The sequence below is a fragment of the Pyxicephalus adspersus genome, chromosome 4 (assembly GCF_032062135.1).
Source record: "Pyxicephalus adspersus chromosome 4, UCB_Pads_2.0, whole genome shotgun sequence".
NCBI lineage: Eukaryota > Metazoa > Chordata > Amphibia > Anura > Pyxicephalidae > Pyxicephalus > Pyxicephalus adspersus.
This window is the reverse complement of record NC_092861.1, coordinates 94471227-94495285: the sequence shown is the minus strand read 5'-3', so window position 1 is coordinate 94495285 and position 24059 is coordinate 94471227. Positions and strand designations below refer to the sequence as shown.

At 36.2% G+C, this 24059-nt stretch overlaps 1 protein-coding gene across 7 annotated transcripts in view; it reads left to right on the top strand.

Moving 5' to 3' along the window:
• Nucleotides 1–24059, top strand: part of AGPAT4 (1-acylglycerol-3-phosphate O-acyltransferase 4) — a 57320-nt gene that overhangs the window by 22710 nt on the left and 10551 nt on the right. For all 7 annotated transcript variants that reach the window (XM_072409054.1, XM_072409052.1, XM_072409057.1 and 4 more), the window contains 3 exons: nt 5975–6212; nt 19664–19833; nt 23234–23395. In XM_072409054.1, the coding sequence (XP_072265155.1) occupies nt 6035–6212; nt 19664–19833; nt 23234–23395 (510 nt within the window). In that variant the 5' untranslated portion in view covers nt 5975–6034. The remainder of the gene's footprint in view (nt 1–5974; nt 6213–19663; nt 19834–23233; nt 23396–24059) is intronic.

Here is a 24059-nt window from a genome sequence, read left to right as displayed (position 1 = left end):
TCACAGCAGTGTTGGAGATAAAAGTATAAAAGTCACTGGTCCAGTTGCTCCATCTCCAACATATAATTTGAATATGGTTATCACCTTATAACCTAATAGGATTTGACTTGATATGAGCTATTGAAAGCAGGATGCCGCTCACACAAAGGCAGTGCAAGAACAATATTTTAAAGTTAAATATTTCACTGCAATTTTTACCATTTAGAGTGTTTAATTGTGTGACTTTATTTTAACTAAGCAAGTCAACTGGGCATTAAATGACTTTGGCGGCATAATAGAATTTGTAGTTTAACTTTATCAACTAACTTGTAAAAAAACTCAGGAAAATGGAATGCATTAATGTTTTTAATTTGTGTACGTATGTTAGAAAATGTCTTTGAAAAAACATATTTGGCCCCATTAATTGCTTCCCTGAGCCAGGTACCTTAGTAGCACGTGTCTGCTCTTTGCTATGTGTGGAATGATAGTTAAGAACATGCATCTCTTAGTTCTGTTGCAAGTAACTGCTCTCTGCATCATTAATACCAGTTCTCCTTTGATGGGCTTCTTTATCTTTGTTCTTGGCTTTAATAAATTATGTTGGCCAGAGATCATCAATTCAAACTTTTCATGCAGACGGAGGATAAAATGTACCTGACTGATCAGCCTTTGTCTCAGACAGACACAGAAAGAATTCTGTACTGTGAAAACATAAATTTAAACCTTACTGTTACTGCAAAACCTAATGACTTTTATTAAAGTATATGAAAACCTTAATACACCTTTTAGTTGCCCCCTTTATTGTTTTACCTCTGCAGTAAGGAAATTGATATCTGATAAATTTCAAAAAATGTGCTGATCCTGCTGGAAATGTTTTGAGCACTTAACTTCCTGTGTTCTCTGCTGGCTGTAATCAGTTAAACTATCACCCACTATCTCTGAAGACTATAGACCCCCCTTCGAAGTTATGGAAAAAAGAAAGTGAGGTATTCTTCAGTCCCAGACCTTTATTGGCCTAGGGTTCCTCCACAGATAGGGTATGATGAGTGGGCATTTGCACCCTAAAGGTGCGTACACACTTCCAATTTTTATCGTTCCAATCGAACGACGAACGATCGATTGGGCAAAAAATCGTTCGTAAAAAAGTAACCAACGACGCCGACGAACGAGGAAACTCGTTGGAAACGAACGACCGGACCGGCGGATCGGATTGGACGACGATCGTTGAACATCGTTCGTGTGTCGTTTGTTGATCGTCCATGTTCAGAGCATGCGTAATGAACGAACGTTCGTTCACTTTCCTGTCGTGCACATAGTTCCTCTATCGCTCAAACGATCGTATCTATTGTGTGTACAATATCTACGAACGATCGTGTCGTTATCTCTATGTGCAGGATCGGTGCTATACGATCGTTCGTAGATATCGTGCAGGATCGTTCGTCGTTCGTTTTCCAACGATAATAATTGGAAGTGTGTACGTAGCTTAAGCCAGGAAGTCTGTTCTGGGAGCATTGCGAGCTAAAAATAACAGAGAAGAGCCAAACAAAAACTAGGGTTTGGCAAACTGCAATATATTAAAGTTTTGTTCTTGGCTATGGACAGGCTTTAAGTAATATGATATTTTTTTATCATAAAAATTATAGAAAAAGTACCTGTGAATACCTGTGTTTTAACATCTGCTGTACAGATATGTGATCAGTTACACAGTAGGGAAAAAATGCACAAAGTCACCAGCTCACTCTGTGGGCTGTAAGACTGGTCATCTAAGCAGTGGATGTTTTTTAAGTCCAGTGTTAAAATTTTTGTACAAAAATCAAATGTCAAAATTATACTTTTTTGGGGAGGTAGGCTTACTGCCTATTTGAGGTCTTTTTGTGTTAAAAAAAAAAAAAAAAAAAAAAAAAAAAAAGATTATTATACATATTAATATACATCTGTAGCATATTACTTGAGATTTCAATATTTTCAGATATGCTTGTTAAGAAAACCCCAAAAAACTTGGTATTATTCTGTAATATCAGTAATAATATGTTGTGAAATTGTTTGTGTGTATAGTTTGTAATACCTGTGTACATTGGGGAAGTGATAGCTTTGTTTTTAGAGAGACAGACTCTTGCTTTCTTTTTTTGCGCGTGGCACTTGTAGCATGGTTGTGCTTTATAGGTAATACTTGCAATGTAAGCTTATGAATCAGTCAAGTAATTGGAAACATGGAAGCTTTATGTTCTACTGTTCTCTTATTTGAACAGGTATTCATCACAGAGGCAAGAGTGGGGCAAAAAAAGGCTCCCTGTTGTGTTTATTTTTTTAACAAATCAAAATAATTGAAATATAACAAAAGCAAGCATTGTGAATATTAATTAAAAAATGTAAATTTAAACAATTCAAAAAAATTTGAATAAAAAATATATATAAAAATGTGCAATTTTCTGTAAAAATTACAATTACGTTATTTTTATATATCTCATATTCCATTATCCCATAATTGACCTTGCACTGTATAAATGACATATGACCATGGTAGAGACGTTAGATTGTGAGCCCCTTTGAGGGACAGTTAGTGATATGATGGTGCTATATAAATACCAGTGTTCGCCCCAGAAATTTTTTTCAGCCGGGTGGTGGGAAGCTGCAGTCGGGTGGCAAAACATGGCAAACTTAGTGCTCCCAGTTGTATATGCCATGGGTATCCAGTAACCTTATATTGTTTTAGTATTCTACCTTCTCCCTATACTTTGTAATCCCTGCCCCATTAGTATATCCAATTTTTCTATTCTATGTATTTTGCCACAACTGTCCTATGCTGTGTATTGTGACCCAACTTACTAGTGTTCCAAGTTTTAAGAGTGTATTCCTTTGTAGTAGTGTAATAGTATAATGAATGTGGTGTAACAAATTAGGCTTAGTTCATATTATCAGCAAAAAACATTTACCCCTTCTGAGTGACTTCTGGCAACTGCTAGGCACCTAGGATTGATAACAGGCGGTAAGTGCTGGGCCCCTAGGATTGATAACGGGCGGTAAGTGCTGGGCTTTTTCGGAGCTAGAAGTTTTTTAAGCAGCAGTGGTTCCTGGCATGAGGAATGGACAAATGTAACCTTACTGCCGGTGTGAATTCAGCCTAACTTCAGATGTGCTCCTATGTCTATATTTAGTTAAAGTGAACTTTTGTGAAAACATTTTTTTTTCACTTGATTCTTTTACAAAATTAGCCCAGCAGGCCCATGCTGGCTCAGCTTCCACCTTTTCTCTGATGCTCACTTGTACGTCCAGTGCTGCCTTGCACTGCGCATGCATGAGATTGAACCTTTTTTTTTTTTTACATTATAGGAAAGCCTCGGAAGATGCATGCACAGAAGGAGCAGTACAGAGCCTCTTGGGATATGTGACACAAATATCCCAGGAGGCTGCAGATTTCCCATTTGGTCTTTACCGAAATGGAAGTGAAGATTGAAGGGGAGAGGTCCTCTCCAAAAAAGTGTAAAAACAAAAACAAAAAAAAAAACATTTTTCCATTACTTAACGGAGAAAGTCACTCTTTAATATAATGTTAAAAATGTGGCGATGCTTTAATAGCATCATGCATGTGATATCAGATGGGGACAAGACAGCCAGTGATCCCCTCTCATCACTGTCCATATTCTATATAAAAACACTGTCTGTTACATTTATCCGCAGTGTATAATGTCATCGGCAGCGCAGTGTGATAGCTATGTCAGTGTAAAAGCTGCATGTCATATTCTGCAGCCTAACAACTCGCTGTGTTCAAACCTTAATATCACCTAAACCGTTGGTTGTAATACCTTGAAATTTTTAAGGTACACGTGGAAGCATAGGAAACTGAAACTGTAGGTGCAAGTAGGGGACACTTGTGGCTAAACCTTTTTAAAATGTAATTAGTATGGCATTATGAGAACATAAATCTCTACCTAGCAAAATGTGCTGCCTGCTCTGTTACACATATCTGTCTGCATCTTACCTCAAACCCCAATTTCTCCAGAAGTAAGAGGTGCAGGGAAACAAAAATATAGGTGGAAGTGGGGGACACTTGTGGTGATCACCTTTCATCACCATGGCATCATTACAATATTACGAAAAAACTGTCCATCAAAATGCACGTCTTTGTTACACATGACTGTAACCTTCCAGTACCTCAACCTCAATAAAATTTAGTGGGCAGAGTTCATTTTCTAATGATGCCATAGTGATGAAGTTTTAGGGGATGTTAGTCACAGATGTTCCCCACTTGTACCTATATTTTTGGTTTCTTACACCTCCCCATTCCCCAATTGAAGTTCAGAATGTTAGATAACTGGACAGGAATGTGTAACAGGGCAGGGAAGCCCATTATGACCCTCTGGGGAGAACTATGAATACTGTGTAATAATAATTTACATTTTTGGTTTCTTATTACTGTTATCACAAGGGGCCCAAAGAGAACCCCTATGTGACAGTAATGACAAGTATGTCTTGAAGATATATGGGTCTATTAGATTCCTGATATCTCTTCTGCCTGTAGCCCAAAAAGCTAAGCTAAGGGTCAGGGAGTGCCAGATCCGCTACTTACCTAGCAGCTATTACTTGATTTTTTTACAGCTCTGTAACCAGAACTGGTCAGAGCTGAATGTGGTCTCACAGAGTAACCGGGTGAGCTATAATCTTATGTTGCAGAATCAAAAGAAGACCTGCAGGCATGTTTGCAGCTGTGGTTTGTCAACTTTTTTTTCTTTCCAACTCTAGCTGTGTTTACTCAAGCCCTTTATTAAATTAGTAATCACTGATGAAAATGTTTAAATCTGGGGGCTCATCTCATGTGTATAGGTTGCCTTTGCCTAATACACATTCTTGGTTTAAAATATTTTGTAAAGCCTCATGAATACTTCGAACATATCTTCACAAGCTTTTCAAACCAATAAAAAAAAAAAAATACAAATTAAAGTGGTCACAGTGTAAATATAAGTTGCTGCTTAGCCTGGCAAAAAAGTGAACCTGTTGCCCCGTGCTACATGGACAAATCACAGGCTTACTTCAGGTGAACATTGCTTGTCAAAATGGCCTGGAGATCCATAGATAAATGTAAGCTAAAGTAATGGGCAATCACTAACCTCAGCTGACCTCATTTACTTAGGGAATTAAATTGTACAGAAACGTGAAGGTTTGCATATATCACTATTTGTCCTTGTCAGGTTTAAAATAAAGATCAGTGAGCTTTTAAATCAAAAAAAAAATGTGGAGCCTGTCTGCAGATGACATTTTATTTTACTTGTGTTCTTGATACTTTTATTACTTTGTAGAAATTAAATCACAGCTATCAGTGTGAATAAAAAACACAGCTTCCTTTTCTAGTAATGGTACTCTGCTTTGTCACCAGACATTTAAGGTCAAATGGCTCAACTTGCCTTTTTTATTATAAACTTAAAGTAGCTTACATATTTATGAGAATTGTGAGGACACAATGCTATTACAGATTATGCGTTCAACCATAAATTCACATTATTTCAAGCAATAAATAATTGTGCGGTGAGGCTTGGTATGGTTCTGCTGGACAAGCCAATGGATGTAGAAAATGTGGAAAAAAAACTGAAAACAAAAAGAGAACATTACTACGGAACAGACAAAAATTATACCACAGGAGATACTTTTTTCTGCTGTTGCTAAATGCACTGTATGTTCTGTAATGTAAAGCATAAAGTTCTTGTAATAGAAAAAAGGTGGAGGTTGACCAAGGGTCCCAATTATCTAAAGAAAAAAAAATCACCCTAGACGTCTATATACAGTAAGTCAACAGGCTGAAATACCCACTAGCTTTTTGACTGGTAGTCCTATACATTGATGAATAACCTGTTGTAGGATACATTCAGTTGAACTGTGTGGGTAACTGAAAATCTATGTCATCTAGTAGTATAAATTGTAAGTGGTATTTTACTGAGTTCTGTCTGTGATATATCTTGATTTCATTACTTTGTGGTAATTACATCTTTTACATGTCCTATAGGTCTACTCCTCACTGTATGAATGGTCTTCGTAAATATTGGTCATCAGCGCTTGGTGAAAAATGAACATCGTTGGCTTTATAAAATCTCAGTTCTTTTGTCATCTTTTCATCAGCTATGTGTTTATTGGAACTGGACTTATCGTTAATTGTATTCAACTTTTTACTCTTCTTATATGGCCTTTTAACAAACAACTGTACCGAAAAATCAACTGCAGACTGGCATACTGTATATCAAGCCGTAAGTTTTTACTTTTTTAATGTGTAAACCACAGTTATTATAAAAGATATAAGTATTTCTGTTTCAGGTCTTTCTTACATATTGAGAAAACGTATAGTAAATAATTGTCAGTTATCATAGATTATCTGTTATGTTTTAAAATACTTAGGAACTGCATACACGATCTTCATTAAATAAGCTATGGAGAAAGTGATTTAGATTTGCCTTATTTTTCATTAGGAAAATGTGCACACCTAGCCTATGAAATATTATATGAAATTTGGCCTGTGGATATCTGAAACAGCCACGTTTTTAACATCTGCACCATCAAACACGATTTATAAAATGTTAGAAATAATTCCTGCAGATTCAAGCCACAAATTTAGGATCGTCTGAAAAGTGCCTTTCAGGTGACTTCAAAATATGGCAATTATTGACTGTTCTAGAATATGCAAATTTTGTAACCTTAGGAAATAGCAATAGGAAAGCCCACTTCTGAACTCTCTACTTCAGCAATATAACATTTAGCTTCAGGAACAAATAAAGTTGCCACTATCTTGATCACACAAAAATACTTCCAATTTACTTAGCTAGAGATGGCAAACTATTAGTAGTGTACAGACTGTAGTAATCTATCTACAGATCTGGATGCAGCAAAAAAAAAAAAATGAGAACCTACTTTTAAAGGAACATTCTGAACCAATGAAGAGCTTAGCCAACAGTATGCCACTGTGCAGAACTGACTTAGGTCCCTAGTGGGGACTCCTGTTGGCATCTGCATATGCCAACCCCTGTTCTGGACCACTAAAGCTGAACAAAGCAGACTACACAAAGCTGAATGATAGAGAACCTTTGTAATAATTTTGGTATAATGGGAAGGCTTACACTCATGAAAAAGTTTAAATTTTTTTCTGCATCTTTTAGCTCTGGTGATAACCACATCCTTGCCTTTCTATCTTGTAGGGATGTCACAGGGGCAAGAAGGGAATCTTCTTATTGGTAATATAGGCATAAATACAATTTTTTAGAAAAGTTAAAACAAAAGCATAGTATTCTAAATCTGATCATTTGAATTCAGAAGGTATAATGTTGTTTATTGTGAAACAATTTATGATTTAATAAAGTGATTAACAACCAACAATGGCATACCTTCTAAATCTTTGTGATAAGGGAGGCATAGCTCATCAAATTTGAGAGCTGCTCCTAATATCTAGGCTATCTTTCCCCCATACACCCACTATTATTATTATTATTATTATTATTATTATTATTATTATTATTTTTATTAATCTTATTAATACACAGTACTTATATAGCGCCTCAAAATTTGCAGCGCTGTAGACAGTCCATAGCTATGTCACTAGCTGTCCCTCAAAGGGGCTCACAATCTAATGTTCCTACCTCAGTCATATGTCTTTAACACAGTCTAAGGTCCCTTTTGGGGGGAAGCCAATTAACCTAACTGCATGTTTTTGGAATGTGGGAGGAAACCGGAATGCCCAGAGGTAACCCACACAAACTCTGGGGGAACCTGCTAACTCCATGCAGATAGTGTCCTGGCTGAGATTCGAACCTGGCACAGGCCAGAGTGCTAACCTCTGAGCCATCATGCTGCCGGGTATATAATTATATGTATGGTATATGCCTTGCATTTGATCTATAGACCTATAAATAGAAAACTGGAAACAAATAGGGCTGGATTTCGGCTTTATTGTGAAATAGAAGGACAGTTTTATTTTGGCAAAATAAAGAAAGAATACTAGCACAAATAAATTTATTAGACTCCCTTATAGGTATATCCGAGGCCAAATTCTGTCTGTTCACTGTAAACTTTAAAGCACTTTATTCTACACATTCATAAGTAATTTCTTTCACCTGGCCTTCTTGTAAGAATTTGTCTCTTCCCATGGTGCCATGTAAGAAATGGCCTGACCGTGGTTCATAGACACTACAATAACTAACTATATCATTGGTTGCTCCACCTAATTTTTTAATACGTTTTTAATATTTCAGGACACAAGTTTTAGTGTCCACAGTTTACCCTATGTTCCATATGTATGTTTTCGGTGCTTTGAAAGGGCCCAGTGACTTTTTTCCCATAGGTCCTCCTAGCTATAATTTACTAATTTATCTATAATTTAGCCTACATTGCTGTGCTATCTTGTGAAAATAACATTTGTGTTGCTGTCATTCTTATTTCCATCTTCAGTTCTTTAAATTTTCTGATCTGGAAAAAGTATGAGAATGAGGACACTTCCCTGTCTGTTCAGCATCATTGTTCTTAGTCTTAGACTCAGATAGTGTAAAGAAAACCAGTAGTTAACATACCAGCCAAACTAGATTATTTTCAGAAGGATACAGCAGTGATGACCCTATACTTTTCATAACATGTTTACTTATAAGTGTTGACCTTTATCTTTCCCCACCACACTAAGGTATTTATATATGTACATCAATAAGTGTATGATGACTGTTAACACATCATATTTCTTGCAGGTTTACATGAATCTTACTCTTTTTATTACATCTGCCATGACTTCTGCTGCCTATAACGACTGTAATCTGTCACACTCACATATTCTACATCTCTGGCTTATATCCAAACACAGGCTGCAGTATTTCAAACTCCTGAGGTTCTTGCTCAACTTCTCTGACTTTTTGTCGCACATCTTTTGCAGCATTATTATCTCTGGGGTCTCTTTAGGGGTTACCACCTCACCCTGGGGATTTTTACTTGCCCTGTGGTCATTCTAAGCATTAGTTTACAGAAAATTAGGAAATCCAACATTTATACTGTTGTTTTTTTACTGCTCAATTAGAATAAACGGTATTCTTGCAATAATTAGTGTAAAAACGTAATATTGCAGATTTTAGCAAATATTCAGTGTTTAACAGTGTTTAACTTAGCACTCTAGCACTGTTTATTAGCATTTTATGTTCTGTGCTTTATTAGACAACATTGAAATGTATGCACACCTTTGTTTTTTTTTATTTTGTTGTGTTTTTTTTTCTAGAGTATCAATAAACATTAAAAATAAACATTTAAAAATCTGAACTGATCTGTAGGATAGTGATGCAATCATCATACTCCCCCTAACAATGCCTTCATCTTTTTTGCTTTCTGGAAATACAGCACTATCTTTGATATAATATCCAGGGTCAATTTACTGGACTGGTATGCTAGCTCTGAGTTATGACAGTAATGTAAATCTGAGTACCTGTGTGGTTCTTGATCAGCTCAATCAGCAGCCTCTAACCTTGTGTCTAGCTACAGTGTGAAATTTCTTTGGTGTAGGAAACTGTGGAAGTGCTTCCTCCTGCCTACAAGTAGACTGTTGAAGTTATCTCAGCCTAAGCAAAGCCACCAGCCTGAAGCTCAAGTACAACTTTAGATAACATTACACCACTGCTGTGTACTTTAAAAACAGCTTGCAAAGTCATTAAAAGGTCATTCGAACAATCAAACCGCTGTAATAAAGCAAACCATGTCATAATATTTTCCAGGTATTGTCCCTGCATTATCCTTCTGTGACCATACATAAAGTGTTCCTACTGTGTAAGGGAGACTTTGCAGATATTTATTTAGTACTATGTAGGTCAGTATTGGGCTAAGTGAAGAATGGTTAAAATCCCTTTCAGACTTTGTATTGCAGAAATCCTGCAAAGCAAAGTGTTACTAAAACAAGTAATAGTAATGGGGTACTAATATCATAGTTTGGTAAATGGTATAAACATATTTGATGATCAATGTTCAGGCATTACTGTATCATTTGCATCATACAAGATAGTTTTAGTACAGGGATATAGTACTATAGTAGGGAGCAGTTGATATAGTGTACTTGGACTTTGCTAAAGCATTTGACACTGCACCCCACAGTCAGTTAATATGCAAGTTAGGGTCAATAGATTTAGAAAAGTCAATCTGTAAATGGATAGAGAACTGGCTTAAAGATCACATTCAGAGAGTTGTAATTAATCATTCATACTCTGAATGGTCTAAGGTTATTAGTGGTGTACTACAGGGTTCAGTGTTAGGAACTGTTTAAAATTTTTATAAATGATATAGCGTTTGGGATTAAAAGTACCATCTCTGTGTTTGAAGATGACACCAAACTATATAATAGAATTAGGTCCATACAGAATGCCTATAATCTACAAGGAGACCTGGATGTACTGTTTGATTGGGGCAGCCAAGTGGCAAATGACATTTAACATGGATAAATGTAAAATTATGCACTTGGGAGCTAAGAACATGCATGCTTCATACTGTCTAGGGGGAATACATTTGAGGGAGTCAGAAATGGAAAAGGATCTGGGGTTTCTGATAGATCATAGACTTAATAACAGCATGCAATGCCAAGCTGCAATATCTAAAGCTAGTAAAGTCCTTTCTTGTATTAAAAGAGGAATAGACTGCAGAGATGGAGACATAACCCTGCCCCTGTACAAAGCATTGGTCAGACCACATCTGGAATATGCAGTCCAGTTTTGGGCACCAGTTCACAAAAAGGACATTGTGGAATTGGAGAGTGCAGAGAAGGGCAACTAAATTAATAAAAGGAATGGAGGAGCTCAGCTATGAGGAGAGATTAGCTGAACTGAAGCTATTCTCCCTTGAGAAGAGACATTTAAGGGGGATATGATCACCCTGTGTGTGTGTGTGTGTATATATATATATATATATATATATATAATCAAGGCTTTAAAATAAAAAAAACAGTGACTGTTGATCCAGGGAACATCCGATTGCCTCATTTTTTCCCCTGTTGAAGCAAATTGTACCAGAGGTTTTTTTGCCTTCCTCTGGACCAACTATGTCTTATAGGGTTTTTTTTTATCTAAGATATGTTTATTTCCCTAGTGGTTGAACTTGATGGACTTATGTCTTTTTTCCACCTAACCTACTATGTAACTGTAACAAAAGGAATAAATAAACCTACTTTTAGACGGTAAATAGTGATGATCACGTGAGTGGTGTTGACATAAATAGATGTGTGAAGAATAGGCGGCAGTAATATATGCTATTAGGGAATGAAGCAAAGTTCAGACAATATGATTCCTGTTGATATAATATATTAAAGTGAATATTGATATTAGTGATATATTAGGAAAATACATACCGAGGGGTGGAGATCATATAGGTTAAACTTAGGTATGTTATACTGGGGTAGCAATGGAAGCCCACATATTTTACTCCTGTTATCTGTAAACCCCCAAACTTTTTTTTATTAGAGTAGATATGTGGTAAAAATCATTTTTTTTTTTTTTTTTTATACCATCTGTGTCCTTTTTTAGGGAAATTTTTCCTTATTTCAGTACACAATAAAGGCATGTCAAAAATCTCTCTGAAAGGCAACATGTGAGCCCTCTGCCCTGCTTAGGTTACAACCTAAAATGTAGCCCCAAAGATACACAAAGGTGTCGGGGGCAAACATAGCAGTATAAACCTGGTTTACAAAATAGTTGTTATACTTCAATGCACAACTAAAGCAAAGTAAACAAAGCAAATTCTCAAATCAGTCATGTTGGATTACCTACAGCAACTGCAGGACCTCCTAATACCTTCTAATAAAAGCCTGAGATCCAACAGTTTCTCACCACCTGCTTCCTGTGACTACAAGTTCTTCTTCCTCATATGGACACATGGCCTCCACTGTAATACAAAGATATTAGGAAATGTAATGTGGGATCTACTTTTTTTCCTACTCTGGGTGATGCATGGTTGCACATGATTGACCTAGGCCCTTAGAGAGCAGGCTAACAGTGTCCATGTGAGTGTATGATTTATACTATTGTACTGCTCTGATTTTCTGCAGATGACAGGAAATACAGTACGAACACATCTGGGCCATAAAATGCCCACTTCTTTGCAAGAGAGAGTAACAATTATTTAGATATGGGATATCATTTAATAAGAATTTTACAACTGCACACATACATTGCCTTTTTACCTTGCCTACTTAATTGAAACCATCTTTATCTGGAACATCATACTGCTAGGGGACTTGCCACTTGCTAAACATATTTAGCAGTCTGGTTTTCTATTGCTAGAAAAATAGTTATCAGTCCACTGCTATTATATTCTATTGGAGATACATTTAGAGAGTGGGCTAACAAAGTGTCCATGTGAGTGAACGATTCATACTACTGTACTGCTCTGATTTTTTGCAGATCTAACTTGTCACTCTGCAGGAGCTAAATATTTGACCTTAGTAGGGGAGATGTATTCCTTTTCATCCATAACACTATGGGTGGTCTGCTGCATAAAAAAGATGGCACTTAAAGACTAATACGTTTACTCTCCAAAATGTTCTAATTGCCCGAGATAAGAATATGGTATGAATGAAGAATATGAAAAAAATAGATTACACTGGGGAATGCATTTTTTGTTGAGTTAGATCTTACATCTTTTTTTTTTTTACTAATTTTTGGGTGGTGAATCCAGAAATGACCCCAGTTTTTTGCTATCACATCCAGTTTTTACGATACAGGGTACCCTCCATTTTTTGTCAAAAAACATACAAATTTTACATACAATGAAAATATAATGAAATAATAACTTGAATGTACTGTTTATTTAAATGTATTTTGTTCATACTAAGGATTTATTGTTACTCCGACGTTTTTTTAAAGTAAAACATTTGAAAATTATTCGGGTAAGTGGTTAAGGTAAAAATGTATGCTTATAGCTTTTCCTGGAGTGTTCTGTGTAGGACAATACCGCTGAATGCTCCAACAATAGTCAGCCATCATATGTACATAGTTAGAAAGATGGCTATGCAGAAAATGCACCTTGATGCTCATATTGCAGCCAAGCATTTTGTAGCTCTCTAATAAGAGTTTCTTGTCAATTACTGTGTAATTATTTGCTTGTGTGTTTCCAAGAAAGTCCTTGACAATGGCTTTGAATGATAACCAAGCATTCTTTTCGACTTCTGACATTGGCCTGATGAAATGTTTGATGAGCTGCCGAATCTATCAAACTCACTAGCCTTTTCTTTTTTTTAAAATGACAGGCTAGGAAATGCCAAAATGCGGTACTTGAAACAGTCTTTTTCAGTTGGCAAAGCTTTAACAAACTGCTTCATCAGACCCAGTTTCATGTGCAGAGGTGGGAATATAATATTCTTTCTATCAACAAGTGGCTCATGTAGAATGTTTGGATAACCTGGTTTTAGGGCAGATCTTGGAGGCCAATTCCTTTCCACCCAATGCCTCTCACGAGCTCTGCTGTCCCACATACACAGATAACAGGGATACTTGGTGTACCCGCGTTGCTTACCTAGAAGGAAGCATACCATTTTAAGGTCAACACAGATGGCCCAATTGTGTTGGTGATATTGCAACTGCATATTCTTCACAAGAAGAAACTGAATAGCCAATTGGGACTGACCCAAATATATTGCCATTGTGAAGGAGGACACACTTTATGCTCCGCTTTGAGCTATCAATGAATAGTTGCCATTCAGTTGCATTATAGATTGGAATTCCCATTTCCTCCATTAACCTCTCTATCAGTTTATTTCTTTCCGGTTTTATATGTCTAAAAGCAGGACATTGTTTTTCATGAAAATTTATTTTACAGTATATTATAATAGTATAAGTATAATAAAGTTTCAAACACAAAATCATGTAAATATAATCAATTGAAAAATTAAAAAATCTATATATTTAAAAAAAAATTTTTTTTAATTTTTTTTTTTTTTTAAAGAATAGAAAAAAATACATATTATACTCATACTATTATATATACTGTAAAATAAATTATCCTGAAAACAATATACTGATTTTACACATATAAATCCAATGTATTGCATTCAATACGGTTATTTTGCATTGAATGCAATACAAATGGTTTTTGAATTTCCCGCCCCGCCGGCAACATACACATGCACCAACGTCACTGGGAACTCCCTGGTGGCTCATTGGGTGCAGAAGCCACCCGGAGGAAGAATAAAGAACACATAGATTGCGGCGATGGACGACGCGGGACACCGACGGAATAGGCTGTATTTACTATTACCTTCCATAGGTTTACCTACCCCGAGTGTGACTCGAGGTTACCGCTTTCAGCAACTTTTTTTCTACCCCGAGTCACACACGGGGTTACCGCTAGGGAGGTTAAACCTGGTATTTTATGGCAATACACAAAGCCACTGTCAGTTCTAAAGTCCTGCAGAAATGCAATTTCTCTGGTTCGAAAGTACAATACCTTCCCTCCTTTTTCAAGTAAGTTTTTCTCATGCAGTCTTGATGCTAGGAGTTCTGAAGCCTTCTTCAATAGTCCCAAATCATGTGCCAAATCACTCAACTCATGCTGATCAAATCTCTTACGAACAGAGTCCTCCTCAATATGAAATATTTCATCATTGTTGTCACCTAGTTCATCACCATAATCATGTTCTTTAAGAAAGGGTAGTGTAACGACAACCGGCACTGGGATTTCAACTGAATGAGCCACTGGGCGTATAGCCGATGGCAGACTAGGATACTCTGTTACATTTATTTTTCTTGTTATATCCTGAAGTTTTCACTATACAAAAGTAACAGTCACTGAAATGATTTCCTGGCTCTCGCCAAACCATAGGTATACCAGAATAGCATCTTATCACGTGTTCCCTTTGTCCACATCCGTAAACCCTCAACATACTGTTTGCACACCTTATTAGGGGCCCAAGACTTGTCTTGATCACCAAGTTTAACTTTGAAATATGCCAAGTAGACTTGCTCTACAAATTTGCTGATGTTCGCCCTTTGACTGGGAATGGTGAAACTGCCACAGATATAACCAAATGAATCAGGGTGGTTTAGGCACTTACGACGAGAAACAGCAAAGCCAGACATGATCTGAAAGAACAGAAATACGTGTGTAAGTAGAAAAATAAATTTTGCTTATTTGCTACGTAGAGCAGCGCACAACCTCTGACCACAATGACTTGCATGTAAATGAATAGCCTATACAATTCCACGCTACAGTAATCACATTAGAGAGTAGAGCAGTAGAGAAAAACAAGAAAACAAACTGCACTTTAAGAATCAGCATACATATTTTAGTGTAAATAAGCTTAAAATTGATTCCACCCAATGCCTCTCACGAGCTCTGCTGTCCCACATACACAGATAACAGGGATACTTGGTGTACCCGCGTTGCTTACCTAGAAGGAAGCATACCATTTTAAGGTCAACACAGATGGCCCAATTGTGTTGGTGATATTGCAACTGCATATTCTTCACAAGAAGAAACTGAATAGCCAATTGGGACTGACCCAAATATATTGCCATTGTGAAGGAGGACACACTTTATGCTCCGCTTTGAGCTATCAATGAATAGTTGCCATTCAGTTGCATTATAGATTGGAATTCCCATTTCCTCCATTAACCTCTCTATCAGTTTATTTCTTTCCGGTTTTATATGTCTAAAAGCAGGACATTGTTTTTCATGAAAATTTATTTTACAGTATATTATAATAGTATAAGTATAATAAAGTTTCAAACACAAAATCATGTAAATATAATCAATTGAAAAATTAAAAAATCTATATATTTAAAAAAAAATTTTTTTTAATTTTTTTTTTTTTTTAAAGAATAGAAAAAAATACATATTATACTCATACTATTATATATACTGTAAAATAAATTATCCTGAAAACAATATACTGATTTTACACATATAAATCCAATGTATTGCATTCAATACGGTTATTTTGCATTGAATGCAATACAAATGGTTTTTGAATTTCCCGCCCCGCCGGCAACATACACATGCACCAACGTCACTGGGAACTCCCTGGTGGCTCATTGGGTGCAGAAGCCACCCGGAGGAAGAATAAAGAACACATAGATTGCGGCGATGGACGACGCGGGACACCGACGGAATAGGCTGTATTTACTATTACCTTCCATAGGTTTACCTACCCCGAGTGTGACTCGAGGTTACCGCTTTCAGCAACTTTTTTTCTACCCCGAGTCACACACGGGGTTACCGCTAGGGAGGTTAAACCTGGTATTTTATGGCAATACACAAAGCCACTGTCAGTTCTAAAGTCCTGCAGAAATGCAATTTCTCTGGTTCGAAAGTACAATACCTTCCCTCCTTTTTCAAGTAAGTTTTTCTCATGCAGTCTTGATGCTAGGAGTTCTGAAGCCTTCTTCAATAGTCCCAAATCATGTGCCAAATCACTCAACTCATGCTGATCAAATCTCTTACGAACAGAGTCCTCCTCAATATGAAATATTTCATCATTGTTGTCACCTAGTTCATCACCATAATCATGTTCTTTAAGAAAGGGTAGTGTAACGACAACCGGCACTGGGATTTCAACTGAATGAGCCACTGGGCGTATAGCCGATGGCAGACTAGGATACTCTGTTACATTTATTTTTCTTGTTATATCCTGAAGTTTTCACTATACAAAAGTAACAGTCACTGAAATGATTTCCTGGCTCTCGCCAAACCATAGGTATACCAGAATAGCATCTTATCACGTGTTCCCTTTGTCCACATCCGTAAACCCTCAACATACTGTTTGCACACCTTATTAGGGGCCCAAGACTTGTCTTGATCACCAAGTTTAACTTTGAAATATGCCAAGTAGGCTTGCTCTACAAATTTGCTGATGTTCGCCCTTTGACTGGGAATGGTGAAACTGCCACAGATATAACCAAATGAATCAGGGTGGTTTAGGCACTTACGACGAGAAACAGCAAAGCCAGACATGATCTGAAAGAACAGAAATACGTGTGTAAGTAGAAAAATAAATTTTGCTTATTTGCTACGTAGAGCAGCGCACAACCTCTGACCACAATGACTTGCATGTAAATGAATAGCCTATACAATTCCACGCTACAGTAATCACATTAGAGAGTAGAGCAGTAGAGAAAAACAAGAAAACAAACTGCACTTTAAGAATCAGCATACATATTTTAGTGTAAATAAGCTTAAAATTGATGTCAACAAAAAATTGGTTCAAAATTGTTCCCCAGTGTTTCTATATATGTAATAGAAAAATATGATTCTTGCCATAAAGTGGACCTAAGCTTAGGAAATAAACTTTTCATAGGTAATCAGCAGGCAGCAGAACGGTTTGTTATGTCAGTAATTTTCCTTAAGTTTATGATGGGGGGAAAAAATTCTATCAGGGCTTCTGATTATGTGAATATGCCAACTAGAAATTGCCTAACAAGATGTTGGCTGGAAGATTCAAAAGTTGCAGACATCCCCTACCAAAGTTCCAATCATAGAGCCTGTATAGCTGCAATTGAAAATTATGATTTATTGGTGAACAAGGGGAACATTTAACAAATATGTTGTTTCATTCAGAGAAGGAGAATCCTTTGAATATATTGATGGATAAAGTTTATTTAGGAGGCTACACTGAGAAATTTTGCTACCTAGTTGGCAACAGTAATAGGGCTTTAGATAAAAATGCATAATGTGAGTTTAGGTCTGCTTTAATACTTTTGAATCTTAGACTCAGAACAAGCAAAATATAAATGAGTGTGGAAAAATATCATCATTTCTTGTGTATATATTTGTTCTTGCAAAGCATCAGCATGTCAGCCAGCAAACTAACATTGTTAAAAATCGAGGTCAGCAATGGCTGCCTATAATATTTTAGGTGTATTATAGGTGTACCTTTCCTGGTTATGCCAATTCCCATACAAATTTAGCTGTCAAAAAGCATATGAAAAGTTTGCCAGACCATTATTGCTTTCACCCTTTAGAGAACTAAACCTCTTACCTTTAAACCTGCCAAGCCAGGCTGATGTTCATTCAGTCCCAGCAACCTACCCAGGGGGATTGCAGGGTACCCGACAAATTCCAGCATCTTACGCTGAGCTGCACATGTGAAGCTAAGGTTTTTAAAAAAGAAGATTACAATCAGAAAAGTACTTTTGATCAGATTTTGTAGAACTATAGTTTCATTTTAATAGCTGGAGATGTCTGTTTTTGGCTTTTTTTTATAAGCTATAAACAAACAATAGCATGATGAAGATGTGCCAGCGTAACCTTCCCCTTTGGCTGTTCACAAGTTCACAAGAACGAAAGGTTTATATTGCCTGTGGGGAAAATAAGCTTGTGTAACTGGGGACCTGTGTAGCATACTATGCAGTGTATAATTGTCTCGTATATTTAAGTGTGTTTATTATGTCCTAAGCATTTCATAGAAAACACTCAGAAATCTCTTCTGTACTTTTACATTTTTATGGGAAAACTATTTTCTTATTCAATTGCTCAGTGCAAAATTGACACTGCATGTTGTATTCTGCACATTTAATATGTTGCCAGTCCATGACACTTTGCAGGAAGAGCATTCTGTAAAGCTGTAGATTAGCATTTTGTTTTACTTCCAGTAAAAAAGAAAAGCACTTGCTGGTCTTACACACTGCAAACATTCTAAAAAACATAAGGTAGCTTTCTAAAAAGAAAGGTGTAAAAGTTTTAATATATCAAATACATTTGATTGTGTTCTCAAACTAGAGCAAATCTTAGCTTAGAGGAAAGTTGTGCTTCAAAAGGAAGAATTAAAGTGAACCTGTACCATGAATACAACAGTTTTTTTTTTTTTTTGTTTAAATGTTAATAAAAACACACATTTTCTTTTATTTTTGTTATCCATTTTCAGGACAGGGTCAATATTTTCACACCTTTTTTGACTTTTTGCACTAAAATAAAAAGTAAAACTAATACACAAATCAAAAAATAAACAGGAATTTATGTACACATAAGCAAACTTAGAAAACAGAACTAGTCAAAAAGTTTTTTATTGAAGGTTGAGTAGTGTGGCTGTAAACCTCCAGTATACAGTGAGGCTCATCAGTCCATGTAAATACTAAATAAAAAAAGCCATATAAATCTATACAGGCCATATAAAAAGTAATTAAAACAACTATCAAAATATGAATGCAAATATAATAAATTAGCTAAATTTAGCTAAATTTACTATTACTGTAAATGAAAAACAGAATACATACCTAAAAAGCCAATTTGCATGTATTAATGTGTCTGAATAAAATACCTAATTGAAAAAAACAGATATGAAGAAGAAACATAGGTACATATACAAATCCTGTACTTTCAGGAAGTGTTGGTGCATTGTTTGGGAGGATGGCTTGGTATTCTACCTATAACTGTAGGGTTTTAAAAGCAACTTCAGTATGGACAATTAGCAGTTTTTTTTCTGTATTGACAGAGTTAATTTAAAATTTTGAACCTAAAATGTAAAGGAAATGTGAACATATTTAGCTTGCTTGTTATCCAGTTGCACATACGTTTTATCCACAAAAAATGTTAAACAATGGCAAAGTTAGTACATATCGTGTAAATGTAAAGAAATTTTGGAGTCATGAGGAGTATACAGATATGAGAGCTAAGGTGGTTAAATAGGTAATCTGGCAAAAAAAAAGCCTTACATTCTTCAGATATGTTAATTGTTTGTTTATATAATTTTTTTTTTTTTTTTTTTTTTTAGAATTGGTGATGTTGTTGGAATGGTGGTCAGCAACTGATTGCACTCTGTATACTGACCTTCGAAACTACCCCAAATATGGCAAAGAAAATGCAATCGTAGTTCTTAATCACAACTTTGAAATTGACTTTCTGTGTGGCTGGAATTTTTGTGAAAGATTTGGAGTTCTAGGGGTGAGTATCTGCTAAAAAAGTCTTATAAATGTACCTGAACAACCTGAACTTTATAAGCACAGTGTGTTCATTTTAGGTTTGTATCCAAACTTTCTATTAATTTACAATCCATACTTAGGGGGCATCCTCCTTTGAAAACAAAAAACTAAAAACATAAGAAGGAAAAAATAGTTATACTTTGGTTGTGGCAATGATATTGGTGGAAAAAAAGACATTATATAAGTGAAACCTGGGCTCTAATTCAAACCTTTTTCTCTCCCTGAGCCTGCCAATTATGTCATTTACTCTGGAATCCATTCTGCCATGATGTTTTTATCATATTCTGTGGTTTTGTGTAGATTTAAAAGGCTTATGAAATGCTTTTAGCCATGTTCCTTAAATAAATGTTTTCACATTTAACATTTCTACACTCATTATTATAAAGATGATCTCCAGGGTTAGAAGAAACTTTCTCCTGCAGTGGGGCTAGTCCCACACTACAGGGTTCAATGCTGGATTTATTCTAGTGGCGATTTAAATCCATGGTTGCCAACCTTTTGGCTCTCATGGACCATTAAATCCACGAAATCCAGACAGCGCATGCGCGGGGAGACGTGTGTCACTCAAAGGGGAAGAAACATCCCCCAGAGTGATGTCATGATGCCAGATCCCGCCCACTCTCCCATCGCAGGCTCAGACCTACTTGCTAAACATCCTGGGGGGACAATAGCGCACGGCCGTGGACACAACAAAATTTATCTTATTCCACACTCCCATCTGTGTTTAAATCCCCCACAGCCTGTTTTATAAGTTTGACTGTGGTCACAGGAACTGATCTCATCCCTTAAAATGCAAGACCACTAGTCCTGCTTTATGTATGAAGAATGCCAAGAGTAGGTGAGTAAAACACTATAAATATAAATAAATATTAAACTCATGCAGTGTGGGCTAGATCCAATGCACACGAATGTTTTTCCTGAACCTGCATTTTAGCTTTAAGATCAGATATTCTACTCAATAATGAAATATAGACTGATTTGGGGCAAAATATATTGTGTGTGCATTTCTTTTATCAAGTTTCAAGTTGTGCTGTTCTTTGTATCTCCTCCTGCTAAGTGGATGCTTAGTTGCATTATCATTTGAGCCTCTGATGTTCGAATCCTTGGTGAGTGTAAATATTTTAGGCACACTGCAATGCATGTAGCAAATGCTTGGTTTGCCATTGTGCATGAACCTTCACCTCTAACATTCACACTTGGCATATGATGATTAAAGGATAAGTAATCAGCTTTGTTATCTAAACAACTGCATGCATTTATGCAGAAATTCACAAAAATACCAGATGGGTACCTTTTGTAGGTACAGTAAACAATGAAGGGTGGCCATTTTGAATGTTGCTTTTGCTCCATTGATAATTCTGTAATTTTAATAACAAAAATTATATGTTTCTATGTACATGTCAACATACCCAAAACATAAATAGCACTGGCTTATACCATGGAAATAAAGGCAAGTTCAATCATATGTAGTTTAAATAATACCGGCCTTTAAGAGGTGCCCTTATTGCTACCACTGTCTTTGAAGTACTTTCCTTAGGATCTGTTTCCTGATATTTCCTGTGATCCTTCTGAAGAAAAAAGAAAAAGCTAAGTTGTCTGTTTGTACGATGTTAATATATCTGGAATAGAATATATGGAGGCTCTGAACAAACATTTGTTAGACCAATTGTGTATGTCACTTTTACAAAATCATAAAATATTACTTGATGAATAAATCAAGGACTACTTAAGGTCTTGAAGGTATTGAGACCATAAACATTTTGATCAGGCGTACGTAATGTGCTCACTTAAACTTTATCAGGATTAATAGGGATTTTTTGTATTTATTGATGGATATTAAAAAAATATTCAGTTGTATATTTAACAACACCAAAAATGTGCAAATAATAGAAGCTCATTGTAGGGTTTTTCTACATTTAAAAAAAAAAACAGTTAAGACACATTCTTGAACTCAATTGCTGTAGGGGCAAACACAGATTGGTTAAATACAGGCTTCCAGTTTGCTAAACAATAAGGGTCAGGAATCTGACTGATGAAGTCATTACTTGCTAATTTTTGTCATACATGCACTGCTTCAGAGTCTGTCCTTGTCTTCCAACCTCAGCCCTGCTGTATAGGGATCTCAAGTGTATCATAAAGAAAAATATCAAGTATTTAAAGTAGTTGCAGTAAAGTGTTTATGTTTCTGTAGTCCAGTTCTTGTTCTAAAGTCTCTCATAAATATTAGATGATGTTCCTCTGGAAAAAAAAAATCTGTCATGGGACAAAGGGGTTACCCATTGTTATTCGCAAAGAGATGTTTGCGCTGTCGCCTGCAGACTAAGAACAAATGCATGCAAAGAGCAAAAATGCAAGCTTGCATACTAACAATGGCTGTTGGGTGAGGAAACAAGTTCAGGGTGTCTCATATAGGGGATACGTTATAAAGCAATGTTGTGGCCTAGTTCTGCCCACTAAAAGCACTACTGCTTTTCTACTACAAACACTTTCAGTACATTAGAAATTAGAAAAAAAAAAGCCATGTTTCATAAATGTGCTTTTTGGAAATACAGGCACAGTACACTGTATTTCCTGTGGTTTTCTGCAGTGTGAAAAAGAACATTGTACTAGGGGGGGGGGGGGGGGGGGGGGGGGGGGGATGCTGCCTGGATGAAGATAATACTACATTTAGAGCTTCTTTAGAAAAGGTCCCAGTCCCAGTCTGATCTTGACTTGACTTTTATTCTCTGATTCATTCTGTACCCCTGCAACATTGTGTGGTGCACATCAGCTCATAGAAAAAACTCCCTGCCATGAAAAGGTGAGCTGATTGTGCGGCTAAAAGTTCCCAGTCCTCTCTTTATGTAAACTATGAAGTATTTACTCTCTGTATATATGTACACACACTGGCCCATGGGGCAAATGTCCTCTGCACCTCATCCCAGTCCTCCCTTGTGTCTATCCAAGGGTAGTACTGCTGCAGCGATTTCACTGCAGAATAAACAGCACTGTCACTATTTTTCAGAAAGTAGCAATTCAGTAAATTCTTTAGGCAGGATCAACAGATAATAAAGCTAGTATGATATGGATAACAAAGTGTAAATGTTATCAACATACAATGAGACATATGTAATTTTATACTTTGTGGATGGTTCCACATAAAAATGTATATTTTTTGATGGTACTTCTTGAGGAAATAATATACTCTCTATTTTGATGCAGTCACACATTACACATTGTTGCAAAATAGTCTGAAGGATTCAGTAATGGAAGCTGTGCCTGGGCCAGCATTTTTTAATACTTCAGTCATTAATTTCTGCTTTGTAACAGTAAATAGAAATGTACATTTCCCCTTTATTGTTTTTCCTTTTACTGTTTGATAGAGCTCCAAAGTGTTAGCCAAGAAAGAGTTGTCCTATGTGCCTGTAATTGGCTGGATGTGGTACTTCTTAGAGATTGTGTTCTGTAAACGAAAATGGGAAGAAGATCGGAAAACAGTTATGCAAGGCTTAGAGAACCTTAGAGACTACCCTGAACATTTTTGGGTAAGTGCGGTAAAGTATATTATTCTTAATTTACTTTGGATATCTCATATATGCCGATACAGGTAGTCCCTGGGTAACATACGAGATAGGGACTGTAGGTTTTTTCTTAAGTTGAATTGTATGTAAGTCGAAACAGGTACATTATTTTAATAAATGCAATTAGGACAGATGTTTGTCTCAACATATTATTAGGCAGTGAGGTGTCAGTTACTGTATAAAATCCTCATTGTGAGTTAATCACAAAGCAAAAAAAAAAAATTAATTGAGCCTAGACATTCATTAACTTCTGATATGCAATAAGAAACAACTGCAGAGTTTGTCTTGGTCATTAAAGAGTTACAAGAGCTTGCAGAACATCAAAAGAGTTCTTCTGCAAGTCATGCAAACCTCCCCCTAGGCTAATTTATGCACAAAATGAGCAGGAAAGCCCTGTTTGTATGTCCCCAACCCAGAGACTACCTGTACTTGATTTATAACTGTAATTCTTAGCAACCATGAATAAAATAACTAATTGTAACTGAAGAAAATAACAATAAAAGAGTATGACCCTGCTTAGTTCACTTAAATCATGGTTGCCAGCCCCAGATAAATGCTTTAAAATAAATGCTTTTTCTATTTTAATTACTTTAAACTGTAACCTTTACACAAACATACAAAATGAAGA